Source organism: Equus caballus, chromosome 11 (assembly GCF_041296265.1).
Source record: "Equus caballus isolate H_3958 breed thoroughbred chromosome 11, TB-T2T, whole genome shotgun sequence".
In the NCBI taxonomy this organism is placed as follows: Eukaryota; Metazoa; Chordata; class Mammalia; order Perissodactyla; family Equidae; genus Equus; species Equus caballus.
The window spans coordinates 47,934,900-47,959,635 of NC_091694.1; the positions used below are offsets into that span (position 1 = coordinate 47,934,900).

General features: G+C 37.6%; 1 protein-coding gene across 1 annotated transcript in view; it reads right to left on the reverse strand.

Moving 5' to 3' along the window:
* UBE2G1 (ubiquitin conjugating enzyme E2 G1) overlaps positions 1-24,736 on the reverse strand; it is a 106,641-nt gene that overhangs the window by 31,415 nt on the left and 50,490 nt on the right. The window contains exon 2 of the mRNA XM_023653287.2: positions 6,330-6,432. Coding sequence (XP_023509055.1) covers positions 6,330-6,432 — 103 coding nt within the window. The remainder of the gene's footprint in view (positions 1-6,329; positions 6,433-24,736) is intronic.

Below are 24,736 nucleotides of genomic sequence, written 5' to 3' on the forward strand. Positions count from 1 at the left end.
GGCTAGATCAGTAGTTCCAATTTGTGGGTGCAAACGTCTAGTGAACAGCCAAGTTAGCAAAGAGGAACTCAAAAATCCACAGGGTACAAAACATTGTAGACTAAACATTAACATGTCACTTACTCACTACTTTTCAAATATACTAAGATGCTACTGTGATAAGCAAAATGAAAGTTTATTAAAAAACATCAGTGAATTAAAAATATCTTCCCTTCCATTGTATATTCTCTTCACCACAGATACTAATAGTACAATCAACAGCATGATGTTAAAAAGAGGACCCAGGGCCCGGCCCCGTGGCTGAGTGGTTAGGTTCATGTGCTCTGCTTCAGCAGCCCAGGGTTTCACCGGTTCAGATCCTGGGCACCTACATGGCACCGCTCATCAGGCCACGCTGAGGCAGCATCCCACATAGCACAACCAGAAGGACCTACAACTGGCATATACAACTATGTACTGGGGGGGCTTTGGGGAGAAGAAAGAAAATGAAGATTTGTAACAGATGTTAGCTCAGGTGCCAATCTTTAAAAAAAAAGAATAATAATAAGATAAAATTTAAAAAAAGAGGACCAAGAGTTTAACGTACGAAAAGGTTGAGAAACCTAGGCCTAGTTCAAGTGTCTCCCACAAGGCCTACCTTACTGTTTTTGTATTAAATTACAAAAATCTTACAAGGATCAGATCCTACCATCCCACTTTGTCAGATCCTATCATTTACCAGATTTACTTTACTTAAATGATATCCTGTATGCTGTCGTCTGATATTTTGTTCAACATAGTTCTTTTATATATATTCCTTTCAATACCTGTCTCTTGTTCATTCATTTTATCTGCCACATTACACTCATATTTGATTGCTTCCAATTTTTTTTTGCTATTACAAGCAATAAAACATTGAACATTCTGAACACTTTCTAGACATACGGTTTTTACCCTAGAAATGAAACTACTAAGACAAACTTTAACTAATTGTTCAAAGACATATAGCTAAGAAAAGTGGTAGAGTCAGGGAGCTAAACAAGGATAGTAAAGCCCATGTTCTTGAGCACTAAATGATAACTGACACGGCACTGCCACTGGCCAATTAATTTCTAAGCAATGCAGGCACTAGGCTTATTCCCTCCAAAATTTCATTACACTTGTACCTCTTAAACAGAACTGTAAAAGAATTTTGTTACTATAAAAGAATATTAATCAGAGTTTGGTTAGCCAACTCCTCATTTTCTACATCCACTCAAGGTAAGGTAAGACTACAAAACACATATATAGTCACGCATTGCTTAACAACAGGTATACATTCTAAGAAATGCCTCGTTAGGCGATTTCATCTTTGTGCGAACATCACAGAGTATGCTTACACAAACCTAGATGGTCTAGCCCACCACACACCTAGGCTATATGGTACTAATCTCATGAGATCACTACCATATATATAGTCCACCGTTACCTAAATGTCATTATGCAGTGCATGACTGTAATCTAAGATTCTCTGAATTTTTCACACCGTTACCAGTGGTAAAAACAAAGCATTCTTCTTGAACAGACTAACCACTAGTGATGAAAGAAAAAAAGAGATATCCACATTACTTGATAACCAGTAGTCTGAAAACAGCAGGTATATCACACCAGTTTCAGAATGTCTTTCAGAGAAAGACAGCTTCAAGAATCTATTCTTACCAGCACTAGAAAGAATAATTAATGGACAAAGCAGTAACAAAAACTTAATACTGTGTGAAGATAAATATAACGGCAAATTAATACTCATGGCAACTATCAGTCTCAAATAAACTAATGCTTGAATACACCATTATTGATTACATAGATTTTTGTAAAGAGTGTGGAGCGCCCTCTAGTGACTAAATGAAGGCTAACGATGCCACCATGAGATATCACACCAGCTTTTAAAGAATTTTAGTACAGTATTAATTCTTCCTATTGTTGCATAAATGATCTAATTACATAAACCTAAATGAATGAATCACTTAGGTCTGGGTACCATCTAAGCTCACATTAACTTATGTTCAAACACTCCCCTTCCCCCCATTACGAGCCTCTCTGTTTCTCGTCACAGGTAGTTATTTAGACTTAAGGTCTATATATTCACTCCCATAATACTCTTCAAATAACTCTAAGATGGCTTCTACCCTCTTCACTCCACTAAAATAACCACAAGAACAGCAGTAATTTCCTTAGCATTAAATCCACAAACACCATTAAATACTTGATTCTTGGTAGCATTTTAGAAAATTTACTTCTATAAAATCTCTTCTCTCCTACCTTCCTGACTGATTGCCTCTCCCTTTCTCAGCGCCCTGCCCTGGCACATGTGCTCTCTCCATCCCCTGAGCAAAGGCTGTTGAGCTCCCTACTGCAGGAGGCCAAGGTCAGCCCCCAACTTCCAGTCCATTTTTTGCACTACAAACAAAAAAATTTTTAATAATATTGTTAAAAACATATTTTTGTTGTACCAATAAACTAGAAGTAAGCTGAAGGGAAATAAAATCCATAATCCCAAAGTTATGGTACTTATTTGATGCACATTCTAAAATATAAACCTAACTGGTAACTCCTGATATAAAATTCCTCAATGGCTGTGCTTTGTCCTCAGAACAAAAGAGAAATCTCAACTCTTTAACAGCGTTTATAAACTTCAACTAGCGCTCAACCCCCATCCAACTCCATTTCTTGAAATTCTTTATACTCACTTTACTCAGTTGTCCTACCCTTGTTCGATCCCTATTCCAGGCCCTATGTATACAGAGTCTTCCCTATGAAATGCTTACTCCCTAGCTTTCCTTCCACTTACCCCCACATCTCACCACCACTGCCAGAATATCTGTCTAGTTAATTCTTACCATACCTGTTGAAAGCCAAAATCTCTTCCATTCCGGAATAATTAATCTAATCCAACTGTGGCAATATCATTCATCTTGCCAGTTACTGGGTAACGAGTGAGCAAATCACTCAATTCTGACAAATGAGACAAGAGGCAGTCTGCTGGAGAGCTTCCAGGAAAGAAAGGTTTCCACATTGCATAAGAAATACATAGAACACAGAAAGAAACTACCTTCTCTGTGTCCTTTGGGTGATATTCTGAAATGCTCAAAACTGCTGTACCCATTTTGCTACCACTGTTAGGACAACAAATTTCCTTATTTTCTAAGCCATTTAAAATCAGCTTTCTGTTGCTTGTAGCCAAAAGCCTACTAACCAATACAGCTACTAACTCTTCAGTTCCCACTTCAGACATCTCTTCCCATGGGAAGAATTCTCTGACACATTCAAAACCTGCCACACTCCCAATGAATTCTCATAATACCACACGCCTACCTCCTTCATGGCTGTCATCAAAGTGAATTAAATGACTACGCAATGATCTGTTTTGCCAACTAAAGTGTAAACTTTTTGGAAGCAGTGACTGTTAGCTAATTCAAGGTCATGTTTGCAGCATCTGGCTTAAGAACGTTCAAAAAACAGTTGAGATCTAAATGAATGAGTAGCATAAATGCCAGTGTAATGCTTTATTTTTGCAACCATCCTAAGTAGGTAGCTGCCAAAAGGGCTGGCCTACGCTCAATAAATCTTAAACCTTTTTTCGAGGGCTTTAAAAACAATTTTATAACTTCCAGCACATGAATTTTAGAAAAGATCGTTAATAAAAAGGAATTGTATCCAGATAATTTTAGATGATTATTATAATGTCTGTCAACTGCATTAAGGCTCCATTACTCACAGGATGTTCAAAGTATGTGTGGCAGTCAGGTTAAACTATAGACCAGGTGCCAGTGGTGCTCTCATCAGGAAGGGACAATGCAGAAGTGGCTGCCAGTTGTCTCATCAGCAAGTCCACACTCCAGAGGAGTTGCCACAAATGCTTCTGCTATCCACATCTCAGACCAACAGCCAGCATTTTTTAAATGTATACTGAAGGCTAGAAATAGGTTTTCATTGGTGAAAAGAATGGCTTGTTAATTAGTACAACGAGTATTAAAAAGTTTTTCTCTTTAGTGAAGCTGAAGGTATACACATGGACAAGTTAATAATATTTAGAGATACCTGCCACCAGTGCATGGAAAACATGTAAGAATTCTGTGAGGTCCTTAGAGATGGAGCTGATGCCTGGATGCCTAACCAATCCTCTATACAGATATCAATTTAGAAGAATTTCTCTCATTATCTCACATCAACTGTAAGAGTAACAAGATTCTGTCACTGGAATGTCACCGTGTCTCCCGAGTAAACCTTCATGCCATGTGTTTTAATTGAAAAACCTAGAAGAATAAACCTGAACTTCATCAGATTCATAAAGCAGGTTGTATGTATGGTTTTGTGTGTGTAAAATCTGATAATAAATTTGCTTTCAAATAATATTAAGGTTGTCGGGGAATATCTCTAGGATGGTTTTCAATGGCTACTGTTATCTACCAAACTAAAATTGTGGAATGACCAAACTGAGTTATTTTAGTTTGCAACAATTACCAATGCAAACATACCATTGGGAAACATAACAGCAAAAATTTCGATTGGCAATAGTTACAACAAAACATAAATCACCTTTTCAGACTACAGAAAAGCCAAAGTCCACACTACAGCTCAACTCTATATGCCATATACCAGTGTGCTCTGGTATACAAGTAGCTCTGAATTTTCTCTTCCATCAGGTGTTTTATGGGAGGAAAAGGAGTCACCATCTTAGAACACCTAAAACAAAACTACTTGACCCTCACAAAAAACACATTTGGGGGCTGGTCTAGTGGTGCAGATGTTAAGTGCACAAGTTCCACTTCGGTGGCCTAGAGCTCATCGGTTTGGATCCTGGGTGCAGACATGGCACCGCTTGGCAAGCCATGCTGTGAAGGCGTCCCACATACAAAGTAGAGGAAGATGGGTATAGATATTAGCTCAGGGCCAGTCTTCCTCAGCAAAAAGAGGAGGACTGGCAGCAGATGTTAGCTCAGGGCCAATCTTCCTTAAAAAAAAAAAAAGTTTGATGTAAAAAAAGGTAAACAAACTCTTGCCTGTTTAGTACCATCAAGGACCACAGCTAAGTGAGGAAGTATAGTCCCCAGGAAACTCAGATCTAGATCTGTCCCTGCTGTCCCTCAGTTGTATGGCTTTGAGAAAATCGCTGCATTTCTCCAATACCTTGACTTCTATAAAAAGTATGGAACTTGAACCAGTCGTTAACATCAGGCAGTCATGATCCATCTTATAGAATATTAAATATTCATAAGTTTAAGTTAGTCTGCAAACACTCAGAGCAGAAAATAAGACTGTGGTCTTTGAATCTAGAAACGTATCACATAAAACATTTAAGAAATTCCATCTCTCTTTTCCTATTGCTTTTTTTTTTTTTAAGATTTTATTTTTCCTTTTTCTCCCCAAAGCCCCCCAGTACACAGTTGTATATTTTTAGTTGTGGGTCCTTCTAGTTGTGGCATGTGGGATGCCACCTCAGCATGGCCCAATGAGCAGTACCATGCCCCCGCCCAGGATCCAAACTGGTGAAACCCTGGGCCGGCACAGCAGAACGCACAAACTTAACCATTCAGCTACGGGGCCGGCCTCCTATTGCTTTTTGATACCACTACATTCTGCTGTCTATCTTTACATCAGTTAATATTGATTAATTTAAAGTGATTAACTGTAACAATCACTTTTATAAACTGGGAAAGCATGACCATTAGTTCATTTTAGGATGAGAACACCTTGATTCTGACCAGTATTCTGTGGAGACCCAATTAGAGAATCACTAAAATTAATGATCTTGAAAGTTCTTTCTAGCCTGCTTAAGATACTGATACGTACCTTATGCTCTGTATAAAAAACTCCCAGATATAATACTATGCTTTAACTAAACTGATAAAGTGTTAAGAATGGTAAAGTCTTGTCTTTAAAATTATAATGTTCCCTTTGGGGGTCAAGCACAGTAAGCACAAGGGAATGGAGGAGGGAGAGACATTTCAATAACGAATTTGCTTCTTCCTCCTATTATGCCAAAACCAATCCAATTTCTGGGAGACAAGTAAAACATATATTCTTTATATATAACCTCACGTAAAAGACAGCTTTTCTGTAACAAATTTATTGCAGGTATCAAGAATATCTGAATTTCTGAAACTATTATATATTTAAGAAAGCAACACATTTTAGACATTAGAGTATGAAGCAGAATGCAAAAACCCTAGACACGATCATTCAATAAAAATGATCCTAACCACAGCCATTTGACCTGCTCTTTAAAAAATAATTTCACTTCAGTTTGCCAATAGTTTACATTTCAATTAATTAAAAGACCTCCCCTTTGATGTCAGTTCCATTATACTTACTAAAGTGTATCTGGAGGACCAATAATAAGGACTTCCCATCGGTAGAGATCATTATCATCTATTAGACCTGCCGAAAAGCCTTCCACTGGATTTTTGTTGAGTTCTGTGGAAAAAGGAAAATTTAATCAAAACTTTTAAGCACATAATTTTCACCCAACAGATAAGTTACAAAACTTGAATATACATGTCATAAATTCTAAACTACTAAATGGATATACCTGAATCCATTAGCAAAATACTACCTGACGGCCAAAATATTTCCATTTCTGTAACACAAGGAAGCAAAAGCAAACTATCCAGAAGGCTCAACTGCTACTGCCCTCTTACCTCCACCCTGGTTTCCAGCTCCGTTCTTACCATTCTAGGTTGCCCTGTAGTGGTATAGGGAACTTGTTTAAATGGAGATATTCAGGCGAATTCCCCCTCCTCTGCCTACCCCCAAGATTCTGGTTCAGAGGACAACCAAACTAGTACTTCTGGTCATTCTTATGGTCTTTAGGATGCACTTTCAGAAACAGCAAAAGAGTACCTAATACCTTTTCAGTGGAATTTGCTGAGCTTAACCAACCTTCATTTATACTAATATCCATATATCTATTTGACAAGTCCTCTGTAATCTTGGGGATACACATCTACAGCTGGTGTTCATGTGTAGCCCATCAGATTCTGAGCACAGAAAGAGGAGAGGCTCCATCTGTCCTGCCCGTGTGTGTTGATCTCTCTGCTGGCCACAGCTTCCAGCACACAGGAGAGGCTTAAGAATAATAGCTGGAATCTACAGGAATGACAGTGGCATCATGAGATTTTTCTCTTCCAGAGAGAGTGTTCTGGTATGGACGATGGAGGGTGGGGACAAGAACAAAGGCAACGGGCTAGTGAGGTCAGGGGACAGAGGCCAAGAGGGGACCTCAGAGGAGCAGGTGAGGTGGAATACAAAGTCTGAGTGGTTCTGGAAACACAGGGCTTAATAAAGTAATGACCTATTGATGGTGGGTATCATGTAAGGACTTTTTTTTTTTTTTTTAAGGAAGATTAGGCCTGAGCTAACATCTGCTGCCAATTCTCCTCTTTTTGCTGAGGAAGATTGGCCTTGAGCTAACATCTGTGCCCATCTTCTTCTATTTTATATGTGGGACACCTGCCACAGCATGGCTTGCCAAGCAGTGCCATGTCAATACCTGGGATCCGAACCAGCAAACCCTGGGCCGAAGCAGAATGTGCGCACTCAACCGCTGCGCCACCAGGCTGGCCCCATGTAAGGGCTTTTTAAAATAGCTTTAATGATGTATAACTGACATTCAGTGAGTTGAACATATTTAAATTACATAATTAGATATGTACTGATATATGTGTATACCTGAGAAGCCAATACCACAATCATGATAGTAAAAAACACACACACATACATAAATCACCAACAGGGAGCTCAAATGGGGAGCACCAATTGGCTCAAACTGAGAAGTGAAGACAAAGCACACGCAAGAGGAGAGCAGTCAGAAAGGACTTGCTGGGAGTTTGAACAGGTTTGTAATTCTCATATAATTCCTGCCATCATTCTCAAAGAGTTCAGTCTAATGATAAAAGTAAGTGTAATACAACTCAGAGTGTTATAAAAGACTGAACAAACTGTGTTAGTACTTGAGAAGAAAACATTAGTTTTTTGAGAAATCAAAGGTGGTATCATTTCAACAACTAGGATTTAACACCCTAAAATGCCAGTGAAATACAGAGTGCCAAAAGTGAAAGTTTATTTATATTTAAAGATGAATGGCTTCTTTTCTCAAAATTTGAGGGGAGATTTTTTTATAAGTCTAATATTTTTGCCTACTAGGCAGACTTTTATAAATACTTTTAAATCAGCACTGTATTTCAAAACACAGAAAATGCATTTTTACTTTTAAATAGCTATTCTAAGATATAAAAATACTGAAAATGCAAAGACATTAAGATAGTAATTGCATTTTAATCTTGTTACTTTGTTTATGTATGCAAATATTTACTGAGTGCCAACTATGTTGCAGACATACTAGGAAAGAGCTGAAACTTCCGCTTTTATTGTCAATTGAGGGATGGAGTAGAGCACAGACAACTGCAATATGGGCAGTTATTTTCTACACTGAGTTATCTCATTTCCAACCTTTTCCTAGATGAACACTATAATATCACTCAGACCATGTTCTCCAACACTACGACAGTCTTGTGGAAGATTCTACAACTTATCCAGAAATCACCTAGCTGTTGCATTTTCCATCAGAAGTCCAGTGGAGTTTTACACATGTAGGTAGCTAAGCTCTGAAATTAGCATATATGGCCAAAATCACCCTTGAAAATTTCCTTACACTTCCCATAAAGTACAACCTCGCTTCTCACTTTGGTCAATATCCGATAAGTTTTTCAAATCTTCTGCACATTCTTTCCATGCTTTCCTTCTATAGGAGTGAATGTGTCTGCTGTTTGTTTCATGTAAGTAACACAAAAGCAATGCTGAGGGAATGTCCAACATCTCACTATTGTCATGGCTTTTGCCCCTGGCATGGATCCTCATAGGTCTAGATCCATGGGTATTTAACAGGTTTTGTTTTGTTTTTTTTTTAAAGATTTTATTTTTCCTTTTTCTCCCCAAAGCCCCCCCAGTACATAGTTGTATATTTCAGTTGTGGGTCCTTCTAGTTATGGCATGTGGGATGCCGCCTCAGCGTGGCCTGATGAGCGGTGCCACATCCACACTCCGGATCCGAACCAATGAAACCCTGGGCAGCCACAGCAGAGTGCGTGAACTTAACCACTCGGCCACGGGGCTATGGTGGCAGATCATTCCCATACGTTCCTGAATGCTTCCCTCAAGGTCCAGTTCAAGTACCACCTTCCTCCATGAGACCTTCCCTAAATAATTTACCCAATAATCATCTTTTGACTTCTGCTAAATTCCTATTAATTATACTTTCAGTCTGCACTATATCACCTGACACTTGACTATCAGGTCCTGATTCCCACAGAAGTAAACAGTCAATTACAATGTGTAGTAACTTCTCCAACATTAGTACAACAATTTGGAGGGGCATAAAAGAAGGGTACATTATAATCACGAAGAGACAGAACAGGTTTCTGAAAACAAAGGCGACATCTGAAATGAGACAAAGGATTTGGATGGGGGAGGTGCAAGGTTCAGACGGAGCAGAATACACAAAAACTTGAAATACGGAGATCACTATAAGCTAGAACAAAACGGTGGGGGAGGGTACAGCTGAAACGAGACAGAACGTCAGAAGCTGGGCAGCAAAGGGCCTTTGTAAGCCACGTAAGTTTGGATTCTATCCAGAGGGCAATGATGAGCCTTTGAAAGGTTTACATTTCGTTTTGTTTTAAAACAATGAGGTGACCTCATGAGATTTACATTTTCAAAAACTAATCTTGCAGTGTGTAAGAGATGACACAGAATAAGGCCATGGTGATGACAAAGAAACCAAAAAGGAAGCTATTAAAGTAATCCTGGAAAGTGTACCTTTAGTATATGGTAGTGAGAATAATGATGGAAAACAGGAATATTTAGAAGATAGAACCAATCAACCAAGCTTGGTGATGTGATGGTTAAAATAATAAATAAAAACTGACACACAATTCCTCAAAAGCTAAATATCGAGTTACCACATAACTCAGCAATTCCACTCCTACGTATATACCCAAGAGAAATTAAAACATCTGTTTACATAGGAAGTCATACACAAATGTTTATACGGCAACATTAGTCATAATAGTCAAAAGGTGGAAACAATCCAATGTCCATCAATGAATAAATGGATAAACAAATGATGGTATATATATTCAATGGAATATTATTCAGCCATAAAAAGGAATGAAGCACTGATGCATGCTACAACTTAGATGTATCTCAAAAACATCAAGCTAAACGAAAGAAACCAGACACACAAGGTCATATATTGTGTGACTCCTTTTATATGATATATCTAGAAAAGGCAAATCGAGAGACAGAAAGTAGAATAAAGATTACCAATGGACTGGGGAAGGAGAAATGGGGTGTGATTACTTAATGGGTATGGGAGTTTCTATGGGGTGATGACAAAGTTTTGAAACTAAAGAGTGATGGTGGTTGCACAACATTGTGAATACACTCACTAAATACCACTTAACCGTACACTTTAAAAAGGCTTGTTGGCAGCCCCTGGCCAAGAGGTTCAAGTTCCACGTGCTCAGGTTCACAGGTTTGCATCCCAGGTGTGGATGTGCTCCACTCATCAGCCATGCTGTACAGGCATCCCACGTACAAAGTAGAGGAAGACTGGCACAGATGTTAGCTCAGGGCTAATCTTCCTCAAGCAAAAAAAGAGGAGGACTGGCAAAGGATGTTAGCTCAGGGCGAGTCTTCCTCACAAAAAAAAAAAAGAGAAAGGCTTGTTGGGGGCTAGCCCTGTGGCCCAGCAGTTAAGTTTGGCACACTCCACTTTGGCAGCCTGGGTTTGGTTCCCAGGCAGAGACCTAGACCACTCATAAGTGGCCATACTGAAGCAGCAACTCACATACAAAATAGGGGAAGACTGGCACAGATGTCAGGTCAGGGTGAATCTTCCTCAACAGAAAAAAAAAAGGGGGGGGGGGGCTTGTTCTGTGCACTCAAGTCAACTCTGAGTGACCCTATGAATGAGTGATGGCCACAATGTCTGTCCTCACCCTACTCAGCTTGTGTAGACTCACGCCTATGGCTGTCCTTATGGAGTCAGTCCATCTCATATTTGGTCTTCCTCTTTTCTTGCTGCCTTCTACTTTTCCCAGCATTATTGTCTTTTCCAAGGAATCCTGCCTTCTCATGAAGTGCCCAAAGTTGGACAGCCTCAGTTTTATCATTTTTCCTCCAGCGATAGTTCAGGCTTAATCTGCTCCAGAACCCACTTGTTCATCTTTCTGGCAGTCCCAGGTATCCGCAGAGCTCTCCTCCAACACCATATTTCAAATGAATCCATTTTTTCCCCATCAGCCTTCTTCACTGTCCAGCTTTTTCTCACCCGTACATAGTAATTGGGAATACGAGGGTGTGGATAATCTTGGCCTTAGTCTACAGTGACACTTCCTTACACTTGATGCTCTTTCCTCATTCTTTCATTGTACGTTATTTTAAGTTTACCTCAATTTTTAAAAATGACAAACAGATTCTGTGCAGAGCAACTGGGTAAGAGTCTGTTCATTCTCCAAAATGGGAAATACAGGAAGATGTGCTGACTTGAGGGATGAGGGGAAGAAATGATGATAGGTTTAGTTTTAAATGCCTAACAGGCATAAATTCATTGTTTTAAAAAGAAATCTGAGCTAACGATAGAGACTTGAGGGTTATCAGAATATTGCTGATAACTGAAGTCCTAAGGCTGATAGCATCATCCAAGGATGAGCATAAGTGTAAACCGTAGAGAAACTAACTGAATTAATTCTAGAGAATACCAATATTTGGGGGATAAAAAAGAAGAGGCTACAAAAGTGACTGAGAAGGGTAAGAACAAAGAAGTAAGAAGAAAACCAGGAAAAAGCTTTATCAAAGAAGCCATAGGATACACATTTCAAGGAGAAAGTTGCCAACAATGATCAATACACTCTGCTCAGGAATGAGGGGGGTCAAAGCTTCAGTATACTGGGTTCAGTAAAAAGAAAGCCAAGGGTGCCCTAGGAACAAGTAACTTCAGTGGAAAGGTTAGGCAGAGGCCATGCAGGCAACACTGAGTTGACAAAGAAGGTGAGGCAGAAAAATACAAGTGGGAAACTTTTTCTAGAAGTTTGTGGATGGACAAGTGTAGTAGCCATAGGTACATAAAATTCAAGCAGGTTTTTTCATGGCAAAGGCCAAAGAAAGATGTTTAAACATTCCATCTGCATTTAAACGTTGATGGGGGCCAGCTCGGTGGCGTAGTGATTAAGTTCAGTGGTAGAGTGGTTAAGTTTGTGCGCTCTGCTTTGGTGGCCTGGAGTTCACAGATTTGGATCACAGGCATAGACACAGTACTGCTCATCAGTGGCCATGCTGTGGCAGCGTCCCATGTAAAATAGAGGAAAACTGGCACAGATGTTAGCTCAGCAACAATCTTCCTCAAGCAAAAAGAGAAGGATTGGCAACAGATATTAGTTCAAGGCTAGTCCTCCTCACACACACACACACACACAAGACAGAAAGAAAGAAAGCAAATGTTGATAGGGATACCTCACACTACATTCAGATCCAGATGGATTACAGATATAAACAAACAATAAAATTTAACTAAAAGAAAATAATTTTTTTAACATAATCTTGGGTGGAGGTGACCTTACTAAGCAGGACACAAAATTCAATACTCAGATGACACTACACAAAATATTTTAAATCTAGTAGAGCAACAAAATTTAAATACAAATGAGAGACTAGGAGAGACTATTTTAACATAATAATCAAAGTCTAACATCCCTAAGACAAACAGAGTTCCTGTAAATCAAAAGAAAGGGGAAACATGCAAAGGGTACAAACACAATGAGGGGGTTGGGGGGTGGAAATAGCCACCAAACACAAAAATCTAGCCTGCTTAAGACAAATATTGAAACCAAGAAGTGTCCATGTTTGGGTCTCTACTTACATTCCTAAAGTACTACAGAGAACTTTTGAATGTGACAAAGATGAAGAATGAACTTTTCTGAATGCTACCTAGACATAATTAGAGCTGGAAAGAGCTAGAAAGAGCTCTCTTCCCCACAAATGATGAATGCTAAAACAAAATTTTAAAGTTCTAGAGCCAGCCCTGACAGCTTAGGGGTTAAAGTTTAGCACACTCAGCTTCAGAGGCCCAGGTTTTGTTCCCACGTGTGGAAACACACCACTTGTCTGTCAGTAGCCATGCTGTGGTGGTGGCTCACAAAGAAGAACCAGAAGAACTTACAACTATACACAACTATGTGCTGGGGCTTTGTCAGGGGAGGGGGAAAGGAAGAAGAAGCGAGGAAGACTGGCAACAGATGTTAGCTTAGGGCAAATCTTTCCCTGCAAAAAAAAAAAGAAAAGAAATTTTCGTAAACTTCTGAAGCAGGCAAAACTAATCAATACCATTTGAAATCAGGACAATAGTTATCTTTTTTCTTTGTTGTTTGAAGGAAAAATTAGAGTAGTAATCTGGGAGGAAGTATGAAAGAGACTTCCGTGGTGCTGGTAATGGCATGCTCTACATAATATTTATGCCTTTTTCTGGGTGTATGCTATACTTCAATTTTTAAAACTCAGTACATCCTAGAGTGTCACGATTGTTAAATGAGAGTTATGTACACATGCTATGAATCTGGAAATCACTGTGGGCCAGAGTGGTCTACAAACCATGAATAAAAAGGAAACCAAGGACAAGGAAATGTCCTCAAAAATAATAATTTGGATAGGTATAAGAAATGGTGGGCTGGCCCCGTGGCCAAGTGGTTAAGTTCGCGCGCTCCGCTGCAGGCGGCACAGTGTTTCATTGGTTCGAATCCTGGGCGCAGACACGGCACTGCTCATCAAACCACACTGAGGCAGCGTCCCACATGCCACAGCTAGAAGGACCCACAACGAAGAATATACAACTATGTACCGGGGGGCTTTGGGGAGAAAAAGGAAAAAAAATAAAATCTTTAAGAAAAAAAAAAAAAGGAAAATAATGCATGAGCAGACTTGCTATGATAGAGTTATTATTCAAGAATAAGACTAAAAGATAATGAAGAGATCATATGAAAAGTAAAACTCCATAGATCTGAATTTGAACTGGAAGTAGCAGTATGAAGTCATGATATAGCTTTAAAAATTCTGAGCTCTGTCTACTGAAAAAGTCTACAAAAAATGACCAACCCTGTAGCAACGAGCATCCCTAGTGCCCAGAATATGGTCTCCAAATATGATTTACCACTTAAAGGAACCATGGCTCTTTAGAGAAACCGCTGATTCCAGATCTAGAGCAGGAAATGCCCTAGGCTCATCTCATACATACCAGATAAAAAAGAAGCTATCAAAAAATACTACGGTTTTGTTAAAAGGATTCAGCCAACCTGAAAAGGCTCCCATTGGCCAAATATGGGACTAAAAAATAACACAAAGTTTATAAACAGTGATATAAACAACAACAAACTGGTTACCATTACAGGATGCCCGTAAACTGTTTTGTTATTTTGAAAACCAATTAAAAAAAATAAGAGAATCAAAATTTATTCTTCCTTTTCTTCCCAAATTGTATTGCCAAGTAATCAAATAATAACTACTATTTGATCAAATGAGGGATCGCTCTATAGAAATAATCCAGGTAATAAGTGGAAAATAATTCAAACATTGCTATTATGCCATTTTAAAAAGAAAGACAACCAGAAATTATGTCTTCTGATAAACAAACCACCACTTATGAAATGATCTCACTTAACTCACAAACCTGAACCTGTTCAGGCCCCTCAACACAATTATCAACTTCCAGAAAGTACTGACAGAGAAAGGCACTAAACGACATCCCTGGGTCACAATCAGCAAAATCCACCCTGCAGGCCAGGCCTGGGGTCTTCAATAAACACATTGCAGGGGCAGAAGGAGGGCTGAAGTCAAACTTCGAAAACTTTATGACAAGTAAAAATCTGAAGGCTGACTAGATAATTAGCTAATTTAACATTTTAATATAATAATAATATTAAACAATTATTAATTTTTTAAAGTGTGGTAATAGTAATGTATTGACTGCTTATCCCCATTTTTTAGATATATCTAAATATTTAGAGATACTGAAATATTTATAGACAAATGATGATGTTTGGGATGTGCTTTAAAATCATAAGAGATAAGGGTAGAGATGGATAAAAACAAGATTGGTTGTGACCTAATAACTGCTGACGCTGGGTGAGTACATGGAGATTCCTTATACCAATTAGTCTACTTTGCTATGATTATATGTTCACAATTTCTCAATAAAAGTTAAAAGAATGCTAAAAAGCAGCTTAATCTAGTTAAAAACAATGTTTGACAATATTTTGTCAATCACGTGAAAAGAAAACTTCATTGAGCCTCAGCAAAAATATGAAGCCTCAGGATAAGAACATTCAAAGACACAACTATATTTCATTTTATACATGAGTTTTAAGGAAATCAACCTCCTTTAACTACAAACATATCTTGCCAAGACTAAGTCTAACAGCTACAAAGCCAACTACAAACTGCTATTTATAGCCTAGCACTGATTCCCCTTTGTCTCTGGGAGGCTGTGGTCTCCCGCTCGGGGGGATGTGCATTCCTGTCCAGTTTATTTATATAACACACAGCTGGCTGTAAGGTGCATTTTTGTAGAGGGATTATTTTTATACTGGCTTCATTTTGAACTTTTGAAATCACAGACAGAATCTTTATCCAGACACTATCTAATTACTCCTCCTAAGTATTGAGATGATTTGTCAAAATAGTTTTGACCTTATTATCAGAGGAATAAATTGCCATATTACTTTAAAACATATAAATCACCACAAACCAATTCACCAAAATTAACTGGGAAAACATTCCTTTCCGTCAAGCTTCCATTAGTTAATCAATTTTGAAAAAAACTAATGTATCAGCAACAACTGCAAAGGTTTATTTATATTTCCTTTATAGATTTTAAAATGCATCAATTTAATCATCTTTACAGATTTCTAGTAAACTTTAAAAGTTTGCTTAAAATTAGAATTATTTTCTGGGCCAGCCTGGTGGCACAGTGGTTAAGTTCGCACGTTCTGCTTCAGTGGGCCAAGGTTCGCCGGTTCAGATCCAATGTGCATATGTACGCACTGCTTGTCAACCCATGCTGTGGCAGGTGTCCCACGTATAAAGTAGAGGAAGATGGGCACGGATGTTAGCTCAGGGCCAGTCTTCCTCAGCAAAAAGAGGAGGATTGGCAGCAGATGTTAGCTCAGGGTTAATCTTCCTCAAAAAAAAGAAAAAATTATTTTCTTTACACCATGCCATGGGCTAGGACTGGGGCTATCCGATTTCCTAATCTAAAACATTTTCCACTCAGATGAATTTCTGTTACCACGTTTCAAAAACATAAGGAACCCAGAGGAGATAAGCACAAGAGGACAGAGATCCTATCTTGCAAAGATTTTGCCAATATGCTTCTGAAAGGATTTGCTTGGCAGAATTCTGGACCACATTCCTAAAATTACTCTTTAGGAAGTTCTGCTACCTGCAGTATTTCACCTTACTTATACCCTCTTCAAACACTTATCTAAGGGTTCTTCAACAGTAAGTCCTAAATATGTTGTTGTTTGTGCTTAAATACAGTAGCATCATCATACATCTCTGCCAAGATACTCTACAGCAGGAATTGCTCATAGTTCAGAAATTGTTATGCCTTGACACTATAATCTGTAGTTTTATATAAACTCCAACCTACTTTGTGATCTCATCTATTCTTTAGAAATAAATTTGATAAAGACAAGATTTTGGAGGACTTCTTCTTCTTCTACCAAAGCCCCCCAGTACATAGTTGTATATTCTACTTGTAGGTCCTTTCAGTCCTGCTCTGTGGGACTCCGCCTCAGCATAGCTTGATGAGCGGTGCTAGGTCCGTGCCAGGATCTGAACCGGCGAAACCGTGGGCAGCAGAAGTGGAGCATGAGAGCGCGGGAACTTAACCACTCAGCTACGGGGTAGGCCCCCTTGGAGAACTTCTGAATTTCATTTCACAATACAAAATTTGAGCCATAGTTTTGGGCACAGAGCATGGTATTAAGTCAATCCGACCCAGGTGGAGTGCCAAAATAAATTTAAATAAGGAAAGTAAGCAACAGGAAGAGAGGTCCTAACAGAATTCTAGTTTTCTACCTGGTACTACTCCTGGCCCCCTCCCACAAATTTGGTTAAGAGTCAAATTTCTTTTGTCTAAACTTATTCTAGTTCAATTTCTATTGCTAAGAGTCCCTTTTTCTCCATTCAAAGAGTCATATTTTTAAGCTTACATCCCAGTTGGTCTCCAGCCAGTTTCCCCTCTAATACTTTACAGAGGTGGTTCTCAACTTTCCTTTTACCCTCAACCACACCACAGAGGGGCCACAAGCGATTCTCAGCAGGGAGGGCAGAGCAGGACTGCCCTTCCATGGCAAGAGAATGGGGGGAGTCCACCCCTACTGCCACCGACTGTGGCTGAGAATCATTAACCACTTTACTTCATCCTGATTTTAAGTATTGCTCACATTAAAGTTTCTGAGCAGAAATTTTTCAAAAGCCGGTTTCCTTTTACTTACTATCTAACGGTTCTACTCTCCTTATCTACTTGTTTTTGCACAATAAGACTAGGTAAATTACTTCATATATCAATACACGGAATTTGCTTTCTTTTGGATTCACCTACTCCCATGGTTTCACAACCTCAAAGTGAATTTTGATGTCTCCTTACCATCCCTTGTGTCATCAACAACATGAGTAGTCTCACAATCAAAATTCTCCCGCACAATAAGGAGGCTGTTGAATCTCCATTCCAATTCACTGCAAGTTCACTTCAACCACCTAATAATACATATAAAACCCCAGGAAGCCTTCGGAAAAACAGTCTCAAAGAAATTACAGAAATATGATCTCTTTTTTAAAGAAGACATTATAAAGCAACAGAGACCTTAAAAACAAGTAGAAAACCTTAGAAAAGAAATAAGAAACAGAGATTACCATCCTATTAGAAATGAAAAAAAGAACACTCTAAAAATAAATCATGGTCATAACTTTAAATAAAAAACAAATACAGAGATTACCACCATATTAGAAATGAAAAAAATTTTTGAAAAAACAATTAAAAACAAATCATGGTCATAACTTTAAGAAACCATACCTTAAATGAAAAGATAAATGATTATAGAGTTGAACACGGTAAAGATAAAAGAGGTTTGTATAAGTTAAACTGGTATTCCTGAAGAGATTAGAATATAAAAATATCATAAATACAATAAATATATAAAACTCCTCTGTAATAAATAAGTAAATACGCAGGTTGAAAACATAGTCCACAATCCAGGAAAAAACTGGTACAGAATAAACAATACCAAAACATCTCTCAAATGAGAGGTAGTGAGCTTGATTAAAGATAAACAAGATCATGGGCACCCAGGAAGAAAAAAAGCAAGTCAAATATTGGCAGGCAGGTATAATCAGCTTGGCCTCAGATTTCTCCACAACACTCAACACAGGTTAACAGTAACAGTAAGTGAGTAACTACAGAATTCTGAGGAAAGGTGTGATACAAAGAACATGAAACCCAAAGAAGAGGTCAAAATAGGATGTCAATAAGCATTCACAACTATTGTGAACTTAAGGACTTAAGAAGTAAGTGGCACTTCTTGAAATAACTGCTGGGAAATAATCAAAATAAAGAATTCTGTAATAGAAACACCAAAGTGAAAAGAACAGTGTAATTACTGACCTCATCTAAATATATAACTAAAACTAAACAACCATAAATAGTTAACTTTTAAAAATATTTTATAAGGTGCTGGCCCAGTGGTGCAGCAGTTAAGTTTGCACATTCCACTTTGGCAGCCCAGGGTTCACCGGTTCAGATCCTGGGTGCGGACATGGCACCACGTGGCAGGCCATGCTGTGGTAGGTGTCCCACATATAAAGTCGAGGAAGATGGGCACAGATGTGAGCTCAGGGCCAGTCTTCCTCAGCAAAAAGAGGATTGGCAGATGTTAGCTCAGGGCTAATCTTCCTCAAAAAAAAAAAAGAAAGAAAAGAAAAGAAAAATTTTATAAATCCTTATAATCCTGTAAAACTAGAACCAAATATATATATATATATATATTTTTTTTTAAGTACATTTTTAAAGTATATATATACACACATGTAGTCAGGAGAAAAGAAAGAATATATGTATGTGTTTATTCCCTCATCCTGGTTATCAATAAGTCAATGGGTTCTGCCTAAAGAGACTCAAAACTATTTAGAGGTTTTTTTTATAATTTTCTTCTCTCAACTTTAGGACTTTTTTAGGAATTCATTTTGTCTTGTAGTAACAAACATCTATCTGTAGCTTGATCATGTTTTTCAATAATAAACATTTTTTGTTTATTGGTTTGTTTTTTGTTTTTTTTCAGTCAAATGCAAACAATTTAATTTAAAATTTATAAATGGCATGCATAATATGACTCCATATTTCTACATGCATATATGTATTAAAAGTATCTGGAGTGATGTTCGTCAAATGCAGGTGATGGTGGGGGAGACAAGCGGCACAGTGGTTAAGTTCTCAAGTTCCACTTGAGTGGCCCACGGTTCGCCGGTTTGGATCCTGGGTGCGGACATGGCACCACTTGTCAAGCCATGCTGTGGTAGGCATCCCACATATAAAGTAGAGGAAGATGGGCATGGATGTTAGCTCAGGGCCAGTCTTCCTCAGCAAAAAAAAAGGAGGAGGATTGGTGGCAGATGTTAGCTAAGGGCTAAGCTTCCCCTCCCCCCCAAAAATATGTAGGTGATGGTTATTACTAAGCCGTAGGATATTTTCAACTCTCTTCTTTACTTTGATTTTTTTAATTAGGAAAATGCAATTTATTATAAATTAAATAAATTTAAATTTGCCATTTAATTATGAATAAAAGCCATTTGTTCTAAAATAACACAGGAAAATAAAACATTAGCAGTCACTCTACCTCCTCATCCTCCAAAAACAACCACTGTGAACAATTTGCTGTATATTCTTTCAGGTTTTGAGTATAGAGTACAGAAAACGGGACCATATCATTTTATACTTTACGGCCACTTAAGTATGTTATGAACATTGGACACTTGGGTCCTTCCCACATTTTTTTTCAATTATAAATAATACTGCCACAAAACGTCTTTGTACTGTCCTTGTACATTTATGAAAGTATACCTAGAATCCAAACTCCTATAATTGTGAGTCAAAGGAACATGCATATCACCCACAAAAATTTTATTTTAATTGATATTCCCAGAAACATTGTAGGTACCTATTTCTTTACAGCCTTGCTAATATGGGGTATTATCCTTTTCCCATTGACAAGCTATATTTCTCACATGCATTACCCACTAATATTTGTTGCCCTTTTTTACATTAAGTGGTACAGCTTTTTCTTATTAATGTGGGTGAGTTTTTTTAAGTATTATGGCTCTTTATAACTGCCATTTTGTTTTTAAATGTTCTTGATTTGTTTCATCTTTTTAAATTTTCATTTTTTGCCAAACAGAAGTTCAAGCAAATTTTTTCTTAAAAAAAGTCAATCTTCTTCATGGCTCTTTGGTTTGTCATGCTTAGAAAAGCCTTCCTCCCGTAAGCCCAGACTAAAAGACTATTGATGGCTTTCTTTTAATGATCTTACTTTTGTTTTATTTCAGTATTGGCTAATTGTTTGGCCAAGGTCAGGTTCCTCATCTGTAACATGAAGCTAATGATGTCTACTTCGTAAGGTCTGTTGGAGGAATACATTCATGAGCACACAGTGTCTAACCGAGTAATTAGCACACTGTAAGCACTCAAAAACTATCATAATCTTTTTACAATTTATGTAAACATAAAGATATAAATCTAGCTCCCACCCACCTATTCCCAATATGATTAGCCAGTTGTTCCAGGGCATTTTATTAAGTAATCTATCATTTCCCCAAGATACGAAAGCTAGCTATTTATTGGTAGGTCCTGGACTTGAAAGCTGGTCACTGAACTCTAAATTCACTGCTTCTTTACACTACAGCAATGAATCTTGGCTTTGGTTTCAGACTTGCCTATAATAGCATTTCCTTATTAAGTATTTAACTCACCTTAAAATCTACCAAGAAACTAACATTACCCAAATTGATAGTCCCATTCTTTCATCTGTTGTACACATAAATTTCTAAATTGGCCAAAGAGCACCTAGAAAGAAAGAATCTCAAATAAATTATTAAAAATTAAACTCTCAGGCCTGGCCCCGTGGCCAAGTGAAATTCCACGTGCTCTGCTTCAGCGGCCTGGGTTCACAGGTTCTGATCACGGGTGCAGACATACTCCACTCACTGGCCATGCCGCAGAGGTGTCCCACAAACAAAATAGAGGAAGACTGGCACAGATGGTAGCTCAGGGCTGGTCTTCCTCAAGCAAGGAAAAAAAAAAAAAAAAACACGAGGAGGATTGGCAATGGATGTTAGCTCAGGGTGAATCTTCCGCAACAACAACAACAACAAAAAATCAAACTCCCTAAATTTCTGCAAATTTTCTACACTACTTGTTTTAATGATTGGAAAAGGCTATTTTAGGTCAAGAGAAAGAAGAACTTATTGGTGGCGCGTCTTTTTAAAAATAGTCATAAAAGTTGATTGTGTGTGCATGCATATGTGTGTTTTCAAGTCTCTACTAGCTTTTCAATGGATCTATGGATACAATAAATACTTAAGACAAATATTACACAAAGCCCAGATAAAATGTTTGATAGACAGTCAAACATGTAGACTATTTCCAGTTGAGAGGAAGAAGAACAGACCCCCTAAGGCAATACATGGAAAGGCTGAATTTAAATCCGGAAGATAAAAAAAGCAATAAGCACTGAGGCTAGAGGTAGATGGCCATTGACTATCTAGAAAGAAAGTAAGCGGTTCTTAGGGCAATCTAAGGAAGAAGCTAGATCCAAAGCCAACAGAAAACATTTCTCACGCTAACTGGTGGTTTGGCTTAACTGCATTCCACTGGCTTTAAAAGGATGAAAGAAAACTTCACAAAGAAATGAGATGCAGTAATATACAGATGCCATCAGATGAAGTTTAGGATAACATATTAATTGAACCATGTAATATCCCCTTCCCATTGGTGTCTCCCTTACCCCCTCCCACTTTCATGATAAACTCTAAACTTAAAGTTACAGAACTGTGTGTAATTTAGGGCCAAATGCAACTGATATTTACAGCATCAAAACTCTCATCATTTACTTAAGTCAGCAGCCAATGATTACACTATACAAATCTGAGAAACAGGCATGCAAAAGTCAAAATCTCTTGCTGTGTCCTTAACTCTTCCATTGAAAAAGAAAAAAAGAAAAAAGCTACATGTTAGTGCATTATGAATCTGAATGATGTGATGAGTCAAATTTAGTTTTTAATTATCAATGAAAATTTTCCAGAAGTTAAGACATTCATATCCGTCCTGCACTTACTTGCACTCTAAGCAGAAAGTCCTTCATAGTCTGCCTCATAAATGAAGAACAGGTAAGCAGGTATTTTTTTAAATTGTTTATATAGATTTAAAATACATTCCAGAGTTTAAAATATTTCACTGTGGATATGTGCTAAATTTTAATTAGTGAAACCCTACTTATAGCTGCTTTAAATTCACTACAACTACAAATAATATTTTGTATTCTAATCTAGTAGGAAAAATAAAACTTACTGTTACCTTACTAGTGAGGTGAGCTTTATTTTACATGCTAATTACAATTAAATGACATGCTATTCTTGTCATTTACCTGTTTTTAAAAGATTTTCATCTTTTTCTTAATTCATTTATTAAATAAAATTACCAACTTTTAGATATCATATTCAGCTATCTATCTTAGCTCTTGTTTCTAACTTTCAGCTGATTCTCCCAGATTTTTAAAGCAGATCATTGTTTGGTGACAAATCATTTGTTTTCTTTGTTTCCATTACTTGTGTCTTGCTTTTTGTCTCCTTTTCCTGCACCGGCCAGAACATTACCAAAAACTATGAACAACAATAGTGACATACATCCTTTTATTATTCCTGACTTTTAAATACACATATAATTATTATTATTTCCAACAACTATTATTTATTTATTAAAGCAGCTTCATTCTTTTCCTAGGGTTCTAAGTTTTTTTTTTTCTGTTTGGTTTGTTTTTAAAGGTCAAGAATGGAAGTTGAATTTTTACAAATGCCTTTTCAACATATGTGTGTATTATTATTCATCCCACCATCATAGGACTATTTCTTCTTTAATGTATTAATACACAGTACTAGTAGTAATAGGAATACATTATCTTAGCAATCCTAAATAGAATCCCATTTGTCACTTACTATTCTGCTGATTTCAACTTGCTAAGATTTTACTGAGGATGGTGGCATCTATAATGGAGATTGGTCCAGAGTGTTTCTGTGCTCTGCCAGATTTGGTATCAGGCTTATAACAGACTCCAAATGAAACAGGAAGCTTTATAATTGTTACAATAGAGTAACTAAAACAAAGTGGGATAAGTACCAGAATAAAAGGGTCAATAAACATGCTAGACAAAACAGGCTCTTCAGGAATTTATCTAATTGTCCACTGTATGAGAAAGAAGGGAAGAAGTTCAAAACTTATATCATATTTTACTAAAATAATTTAGTTTTAATATTTTTTTATCCTTTGGCTGGACTAAGCAAGACACAAAACTCAAAAGTCATAAAAGTCTGAATTACAGCTTTGTCTACATAGAAATATAACTACTTGAATGACAGGAAAAAATTAATAACATATGACCAAGTGTTAATCTACTTTTTAATACATGTATTAAGTGGATTCACATAACAAATACAAAAAAAGGCAATGCACAAAGTGAACTGGAATGAGTAATACAAACGTAAGATGCTCTAACTCACAAACGCATATTAAAATACAGTGCCGATCCCTGGTTCTTCCACAACTCGTCTAAGTAGATCCAATCCCCCTCTCGCCAGAGGGAGAAAACATAATCTAAGCAGCAGGCCATGCCAGTTTCAATCCAAGATTTCTTCCAGAGAGGAGAATAACAGGTGTGGTTATGTGGAAATAGCAGTGACGCACTGCTATTAATTCACTTTCTGGTATATCTCCCCATCATGCCTTAAACTCCTCCTCAAACCTTTCCCTAAGGTGGTACTAACAGATTATGTTTCTCTAATTCTAATCACTATTTACTTTAGTTGTATTTGCTTTTTTTCACAATAATCCCATTAGTAAAAGGAGAGACCCCTGCTGGCTTGATCAAAAATGGCATACATGCAATATAACAGTTACTGAAAGGCATGTTGTGTGTTGTATGTTATAGTGATCTTCTCCACATTAAGTAAAAATGGCTTCTAAGACAATGGAATGTCCTGTGAAAATACAGGTGAGCCTAAGTAAGAGGCCTAGAAAAGCACATACATTCAAACGAAAAAGTTGGTAGTGATAGGCTTATTAAGAGAACCAAAAGACAAGAGCCTGACTATGACCACAACCCCATCTACCATACATAAGACGGTTCTATGCAAGAAAAGTAAAAATGAAATTAACACTGATGACTTGCGGACGGCATGGTGTCTTTCCGAAAGGTAGAGACATGCTTTGTACAAGAGATTTACAACCATAATTAGCATGGAGCACTGTGTGAATACAACAATCGGCATTTAGTATCTTCAAAGTTAGGAAAAAGGGAAACTCGAAGAAGAACAGGATCCGGTAGAAAAGCTGTATCACAAAGCAAGT